This window comes from Buceros rhinoceros, unplaced genomic scaffold (assembly GCF_000710305.1).
Source record: "Buceros rhinoceros silvestris isolate BGI_N320 unplaced genomic scaffold, ASM71030v1 scaffold2795, whole genome shotgun sequence".
NCBI lineage: Eukaryota > Metazoa > Chordata > Aves > Bucerotiformes > Bucerotidae > Buceros > Buceros rhinoceros.
Genome location: NW_010410958.1, coordinates 54,657 through 63,428, shown reverse-complemented (window position 1 = coordinate 63,428; position 8,772 = coordinate 54,657). Strand labels below are relative to the sequence as shown.

Sequence of the window (8,772 nt, the reverse complement as noted above, 5' to 3'; positions counted from 1 at the left end):
GAATGATGTTTAACTTTTCCACTTAATGATTTTCTTTTTTAAAATGAAAAAGCAGTAGAGCCTAAATGCAACAGCTGCAAGGGGGTTTTGATGAAAGTTTAACCTTGTGCTGACACCATGCCATCTCAGTAAGACTTGTTTGTTACCCCACTGAAGTCTGTGTCAGTGGGAGGCTTATAGCACGTGTGATTTGCCACTTGATAAAAACATTTATGCTTTGAAATTGTCTAAAACCTTGGAGTGAAATATGAAGGAACTAAATTGAACGAACAAAAGATTCATTCTGAGAAGTTAACAAAATATTTGTGTTTTGTTGGAGAAACAAAGGAAGTCATTTAGAGGGAAATCTGTTTGCATTTTCAGGTTTGTTGGGGTTTTCAAGTTTTTCTGCTGCCACTGTTTAGTGGGAAATAATTCATGTTTTAGTTCCTTTTGCTGTTTCCATCTCTATCCTGGCTTGAAAGACTTGAAAGAGTGGGCATGAGAAGGCTGGATGAATTTCTAAAACAAGTTTTTCTCACATCGTAATTATAGAAAACTTCAGAAGTTCAACAGAAGTAGTTGGAAGGCGTTTGACATAATAGAAAACACAATTTTTATTTGAAAATTTAACTCCAGAATACTAGGAGTAATTATTTTAATTTAAATGAAAACGGAATAATACCAAATACTCAATGAGAATAAATTTAATCTACCTGGAGTATAAATCATTCTTATTAAGGTACCTCCATAGACAGATGCAAACTTCAGCTTTTGTTTGCGATATTGAAAAGTTTGTCACACTTACTCATTTTGAGGCACTTTTTTTGTTTTTTGTTTTTGTTTTTTAAACTTTGAGATCAACAAAAATACTGGAAAATAAAGCAGGTGAAAGGTGAAATTTGCAGCCTTTTGGTGAAATGTAATGTATACCTTCATAGCCTGTAACTAGTTGCATTTACAAAGTTGTATTATTGTTTTACTCATCACAGTGTAATTTCTTTCCCATAGGACTTTAAGAAGTAGCATGCAAAATGTCGTGGTTTAGTTTTGCCCTTAACTCAAAAGCAAAATGCATTACATTGATGAAAAATCATTAAATAATTTTATTTTTAATTATATAGTGAGGTTCTTTTTTGTTTGTTTCTTTAAATAAGGTACCAGTATTTTCTGCAAATTAAACAGGACATTCTTACTGGAAGGTAAGACATTTTTTGTTGTGTAAAACATTAAGTGCAGCTTTGAGAGAAAGTTAATGGTGAGGGGTTTTATCTGCAAAAATAAAAATATATTTAAAAAATACTATTTATGCAAGTAGAAGTGTTTATAATTATTATCTGTCCAATTTGTTCATAGCCTTTGAAAGAATTAGGCTTTTCAAAATAACCAGATTTCATATGAAATATGTAATTTTGTTTATTTCTCATTTTAAAAACAAAACAAACCAGATTACCCTGTCCTTATAATACTGCTGCTCTTCTGGCTTCCTATGCTGTTCAATGTAAGTATATTTAGTCTTTGTGTACACGTTAGTACTGAGATGTATAAAAAATAGTATTGATTAGTTATTAATGCTATACAAATGACATTCTTTAGATTGTGATGTTTGTGGACATGATGCTACTTCTCTCATGATTAAGGAAATATGGTTGGTTGGGATATCTCCCCTGGTGTGTTTTGCTGAATCACAAATGGAAAAAATACTGGTAACACTCTGTTTTCCTTCTTTAAGCCCATCTAGTTAAAAAAAGCCCAAACAATCCTCTTGTATTTCTCTGTATTCTGAAATGTGAGGTTAGATTTTTTGCTTGAGAATGATACTAGAGCATTTTTTAGACACTTAAACATTTCTGATGTATACAGTGAACCCTCAGATAGGTATGGAAAAGGGAATTCTGGTCGTATCTGTCCAAAATATTTAATGCCTATGTTGTCAATTTTAAGCCATTCAGTGAGCAGATAAATTTTGAAGACTGAGATGTAGTCCTCTTGCAACAACAAACAACTGACTAAGATTGTTCAGCATTAGTTCTTGAAATTTGTGATTGTCAGAAATTCAGTTTTATAAGCAATCCTGATATATCCATTTGTCCTGCTGTACAGGAAATTTCTGTGAGAAAATAGCATACCAGAGAAATAGTGTCCATGTTAAGCTTTTCAGGGAAGAAATGTTAGTGTAATGAGTGTTTTATGCAGTGTTTTTATGAGTAGCCAGCTTTTCCAGATCAATTAGTAGAGCAATTTGTCTTAAGCAGAGCTCCCAAACTCCAGCTACTTGGAAATAGATATGTACTGAAAGTGCTGTCATGCTATAGGGATTTGCCTTAGAAGAGATTAAGTATTTGGTAATGATGTGGCCACTATGAGAAATTTATAACATTTTAAGCTGTTAAAAATGCAGTATGTTTGGTTTTTTTTTAAATACTGTAGAAGTGGTAGGTATGCGCAGTGCATTGTAGCTATGTTTACATATGAGATGCTGTTGCCCTTAAGTTCTTCGGTGTGCAGACATCTGTCTAACGATTTTCTGTGCATGCCTGTTACTAAACTCTCTCTGGGATTCTTTATAAATATAGGTAAATAGCAGACGAGATCTCAGACAGGGCTTTGTTCTCTGTAGTGGATTTGAGCAAGGCATGCAGTCTGTTAGGAAACCTGGTCCCCTTTTCCAATTTTTAATTAATTTAAAATGGGATCTGTTTCTGGTGATGCACGCACTCCAGACTTGGTGCTTGCATTCCCTTCCCTTGCTTATCCTCCTGCTCCATGAGGGCCTTCACCCTGCTTTGTCAATTCTTCCATGCCTCATAAAAGTGTCGGTACACCTGCCCAGGACCCAAGGTCATGCTGCATTGCTGTGAACTTTCTGGTTTTCACGTTACGTTACTTGTCACTGTGGATCTTAGATAGATTGCAGCTATTTAAAGCTCATATGTTTTGGATTATAGTTAGAAAGCCTTAAAGCCTGTATTTTTAACAAGTGTTGTTTGTGTGGTTTTGATTCTGACAATAGATGTTATTTTAATTTTTTTTATTTATCTATTTATTTTAATTTTTAAAATGTTAGAAATTATGTAAATGCACTTTTTAGTAGTGTCAAGAGAAGTAGTTTCAATGTAGGTGTATGCATATGCACATTCTTTACGTACCGCTGAATGTGCAAAAAAATACTTTTCTAATCTCTGAATTTATCTTGGTACAGAAAGATCTTAATGAAGAAATAGCAGTTGTGGTTCCTAAATATTTGTGTATCGTGTAATTACATGAAAGCAAACAATGGTAAAATAAAAAACAAAACTGAATAACTTGAGGTATATTATGACAGCTAACCATTATGACAGCGTTTATGATGTACAATATGTGTTAAAAATGAAACACTTCATAAACTTTCTTCATAAAGTACCTAGTCAAAGATCTTTTTGAAAGCTCTCCATGGTATTCACCGAGAATGTGACTATTTATTCAAATGGAAAAAGGGGAGTTCAAATGTCATCTTTATTTTTGTTTGCTGTAAATCATCTATGTGGGAGGCTCTTGTGAATTTGGGGGCATTGCACAATGCCAAGAACATCAGTGATAAACAATAATCTCTCTTTTTAATATTTTAGCCGAGCTGGGAGACTACAGCCATTCAGAAAACTTGCCAGGCTACCTCTCAGACTATTCTTTCATCCCTAGCCAGCCTCAAGACTTTGAAAAAGAAATAGCAAAATTACATCAGCAGCACATGTAAGGAGTTACAGCAGAAGATACTGACTGACTTTGTCAAATCCTGACTGCTGGTGCCTGTGATGTTATGTAAAAAGATTGAGTATTTGTCTTAAAGGTTTCAGGGTGGTTTTTGGGGGGTGTTTTGTATTTTTTTTTTTTAAGAGTACGTTCAGTGTGATTTTATTTTTTTTGTAGATTGTCTGTGTAATAAGTACCGTTGATACTCTGCACAGATAGAATGACAGGGAAAATAAGTGAAAAAAATGAACATGTTAAAGGTACACTGAAAACAGTATTTGTGTGTATTCCATAGAATATTTAGCAGGGTATATTTCTTTCAGAGGGTTTTTCAGTCTTTCAGAATGCTCTGTGTGGAAAACCTTTGTTTTCTTGGTGCTCTCACCAGTAAACGAGAATTACTTCAGAAGTAACAGTCTTTTTCTTCGATACCTGCTCTTTCCCGTGGGCAAGTCTGTGACCTTTTACTAAAGAGGAAAAGATGGTGAAGCAATGGAAGATGGTTTTTTTTTCAGTGTATAACTTTGTGATACTTTGTCAGCGATTGTTTCTTGGTATTTTAAAACTTAAGTGCTTTTCATTACAGTTAGTTTATATTTTGTTAAATCTATGGTTACAAAAACATTTGCTTAATTGGGGCATGTTGTTGGCTTTAGAAGCTACTGAATGTTATGTTACATTTCAGTCAAAGGCTTAGCAATTTTGTTATGGTAAAGAAACTAAACTGAGTTGATGGTAATTTAAACTTTAAGGGTGGGCCTTGGAAAGGAATTGCTGTTACCAATAAAATACAGGACTGCAAAAGTGCTTGTGAGCTGCGTTGCGGACCCTTGACAAGACTTTGAGTGAAAGCACAAGTTTTTTTCAGTTAAAATTTTTGGGTTTACAGTGAGTTTATGGTGAGAAAGGAAATTCAGATTTCAGTGTGGGGGGTAGAAGCAGTAAAATGAGTGCAGATTTTCTGTTTGAGCTCACTAGGGAGCCTGATGTGAGGGTTATGTTAGAATGTTTCTGATCTAGCTTCTTACTTTCAGAGGATTGTCTCCTGCAGAAGCAGAGTTCAATTATCTCAATACAGCACGTACCTTAGAACTTTATGGAGTTGAATTGCACTATGCAAGGGTAAGTTTGGATGGACTAGTACTGAAATGTAAGTGAGATTTATGGAAAAATAAATATTTATTTTCAGTGGGCCTTCCTGGCTGCTGCTTACAGGAGGAAGAAAAAGAAAATAATATTATCTGATTAGATGCCTAACTGATTTACCAGTTTCAATAGCCACTATTTCACTTTGGTGAGGGCATTTCTTGGCTTAAATTTGGGCTTCGTTTTACATGTGTAATTCAGACTGAGCCAGTTGGCCTGAATGCCAGTTCAGTTGGCTACTGGTGAATAAGAAAAACTACTTGATGAATATGCTTTTGATATTTAAGGACTTGTCAGCTTTGAAAAATACTTAATTTAGTTCTGATTAGAACCAAATCATAAATCATTATAATTTTATAATACGAACTGTTAATGTAAGGTGACTGTACTGTAATTTGATATAGCATCAGTTTTGTCTGGTAAAGCAAGTAACTTGAGGTCTTGACTCCTGTGATCTTAACCTGTCAGTATAGTGCTACCATTTCTGCAATGCTTCTGAATATATATTTTTTAATACCTAAGACACCTCTGGTTTGTAAATATGCTTATTCTACTCCCTAAAGTTAGAGAAACTTGCAACAGAATTTGAAATATTCCCCATTTCATTGATGTATCCTGCTGTCATTGCACACATATTGAGAGAACTAGAGCAGGTGTTTGATTAGAATGCAGAGATATTTCAGGGAAATGTGCTATTTAAATGTGCTTACAATATTATTTGTTTTGAAATGCCTCCTCTCTGTTCTGAGATTACAGATTCCTTTCAGGTTGGAATTTAAGTTGGTTGCTTTCAGTATAGCAAACTTCAACCCAGTCTGTTAGTGCCGTTTTTAGTAATAAACTGCTAGAATACTCCATATTATGTATTTCTTCAAAGTTGGTGGAAGACAGAAGATCTGACTTAAGTGAAAATTCTGTGGTAGGTTGTAAAGCCCTTGGAGCAAATATTTGGGATAGTCCTAAACAGGAATGGATACTTGTTAGAACGCGTATCCTTCCATGTCAGTTGAGATCTGTTTTACTATGGCATTTGTGTATTTGATAGAGAGATATGAAAATGAATATATTTAAGGTTCTAAAGATATTTGTATTGTTCAAGTAATTTTCTCTTTTCTTTTAAAGGATCAGAGTAACAATGAAATAATGATTGGAGTGATGTCAGGTGGAATACTAATTTTTAAGAACAGAGTACGAATTAACACCTTTCAGTGGTAAGAAGAGCTGTTTAATGGTTCTGTTTGGTATTTCAACTCATATTTTCACCACTCCCAGTGTCACACTCTTTAAAAAAGGATGAAACTTAGTTGTAGCATACCAAGTTGAAATGATTTATTTTGAATATTTATTTTGAATGAAATTTTGTCATGCTGTGCTATGGATAATTTTTTGGCGGGGTTTTGTCCTGTTCTGCATGCTGTTCTGTTAAATGATTGTGGCGAAACTGTAATGAATTTTAACACATTTTTGTTCTTCAGGAGTTTGTAAGCATACTTTATGTTTCTCTATATAGCCAGGTCTAGCTATGGTCTAGGTCACAGTCTTTAAAGAGACAACTGAACTTAAAAATCTTATTCTGGAGATAAGATTTGCTTTGTGGTATATAACTTCATTGTGCTGCGCATGTTAAGTTTGATGTAGGTATGGCACTTGAGGATAACTCAGGTGGAGCATTCAGGATGTTGTCATCTCTTCATCCATAGATAACCATTTTCATGATAAGGCTCAAAAATGTGCATTTATTGCAGAAAAAGCTGTAATTTATTTCTTCTCTTTACAGAACAACTTTAAAAATTACTTTAGTTAACATAGAGTTATCCTCATTAAATATGTTACTCTAGTTATCAGTCGTCTTAAGTTGGGATCCTGTTCTTATTTATTCATGTAAGAAGGGGAAGAATCTAAGAGAAGTCCCGTTCTGCACTGTAACACTATAGCGCTCTATAGAAGTGCACTGTAATTTCTGTTGTGCTCTACAGAAGTTATGTCACCTTTCCCAGTGCTTCTTTTAGTTCCCTCAGAAGTAATCTTCCCTTGGTTTCCTTTGCCTGCTTGGAATCCACTTTGACAGTCTTATTTATTACATAGGTTGTTGAGTATGTTACAACAGCATTCCGAGTGGGCAAAGTCAAACGTATCAAGTAATCGTAACAGACATTAGTTTACCAGGCACAAAAGCTAGAAAAATTATGAAAAGTTTTGTGTTTTCATTTGCTACTGCTGTGTGTGCTTGGGCAGTGCAGCCTGGCCTTTTCTGAAGTTCTTGGCTGGCATCATATTCATATAAACAGATTAAATTGATTATGACAATTGAAACTAAAAAAACTTTCCCCTGAATTAAAACTGATACGGGCAGTATTGGGTTTTTGTTGTTTTCTGTTAGCAGAGGTGAAGATCCATTACCTATAATCAGTGACCTTTTTTCAATAAGTAAGCTGCATTATTCAAAAGATTCAAGATGTTTATCACAGTTTTGATCTTTTCTGCAACCCAATGAATTTCTGAAACATTCAGGTTTTCTGTACTAAGCTTAGTCTCAAGTTTTGTTGTAGAATGTTACATGTTCTATGGTTTACTATGTTGAGAAACAGTGCGAATTTCAGTAGATTTTCAGAGAAAAAGAGAAAACAAAGCTATGACATAACTGTTATCTGTAGCCAGATACAATTGAACATAGTAAGCATTTTGCCTGTAAGAAAAGTAAGCCTGAGGCAATTACAGAACATGTAGATTTTCAGTCTCCGTGGTTTGCTGGGGAAGTTAAAATTGAGTCTTGCAGTGATAAGTCTGGAACTACTGTACTAGTCAGTCAGACCTGCCTTTATAATAGTGATATGTTTTAAGAAAGATATTGTTCATCTGGTAAGAGTTTTGAAGTGTTAGAGCCTTTCTGGAGTTATGACTGCTTTATAAATGCAATGCTGTAATAATCGGGAAGGTTATAATAACTGCTGTTATTTTCGGGAAAACAGTAATAATGAAATAGATAATACAAAACACACTGGTAAATTACTGAGCATGTACAGTTAAGTCATAATTAAGCTACAAGTTCCTACTGGAAGCTAGAGGTTTCTGTGAGCTGTACTTCATATTGTTTGCATGCCAGGGATTCTGATCTAAATCCTTAGTGTGGTTTCAGTGTGTGTGCAATTACCTAAACAGTTCTTCTTTGTATTTAACCATATCAGCTGACATCAGGGATATTAATTTCTTCCTGTGAAGACTACAGTACCAACATAATTGGTCTTCACAACAGCAACCAAAAAAAAAAAACCCCACCCTCCCATTTTGTCCTATTATAGGCTTTCTGAAATGACAGTTCTCACAATACAGCTTTATAGCAGACCTATTACCTTTCCTTTTTGTTCACAGTCATGCAGCTACTCCAGTCACACCAGTACTGATACTTATTCTTCTTGCCTCCACTTATTCTTGCTCCTGTGCAACTGGAGCTCTGCAACATCTTTCCAGTGATTTATGGCCACAGTGGATGTTTAGACACCCCTTTTCAGTACTTCTGAGCCGAGTTTTGAGACAAGTGAGAGGATAGACAAGTATGTATGTGGGAAGAAATAAAGGCTTAATTGTATTGCTCAAAGAAGAATCAAGTAAAATGTCTTTGCCCTCTCCCTCTTAATTTGATGTTATGTCTAAATTGTATATTATGAACCTTGTGATCACAGGGAGAACTTAAAACAGGAAAGAGACAAGGCAGGCATCAGGCAAAACAAAGGACACTCCTTTTTATCCAGTGTGTCTTAACTTGATCTTCCTGTGTTTTGAGTAATTACTCTTTTCCCTTCATGGTGCTACCAGGCACGGAGCCCTGGGAATCCAGGGAGTAAATCTTGCATTTGAAGACCAAAGGAGAAGAGCATGGAGTACCTCAACCAAAATCACCTGCTCAGCAGTGGAGACACT

At 35.0% G+C, this 8,772-nt stretch overlaps 1 protein-coding gene across 1 annotated transcript in view; it reads left to right on the top strand.

Annotated features, from left to right (window-relative positions):
- PTPN4 (protein tyrosine phosphatase, non-receptor type 4 (megakaryocyte)) overlaps positions 1-8,772 on the top strand; it is a 68,098-nt gene that overhangs the window by 12,938 nt on the left and 46,388 nt on the right. The window contains exons 5-9 of the mRNA XM_010135782.1: positions 1,137-1,181; positions 1,428-1,480; positions 3,588-3,708; positions 4,743-4,830; positions 5,977-6,065. Coding sequence (XP_010134084.1) covers positions 1,137-1,181; positions 1,428-1,480; positions 3,588-3,708; positions 4,743-4,830; positions 5,977-6,065 — 396 coding nt within the window. The remainder of the gene's footprint in view (positions 1-1,136; positions 1,182-1,427; positions 1,481-3,587; positions 3,709-4,742; positions 4,831-5,976; positions 6,066-8,772) is intronic.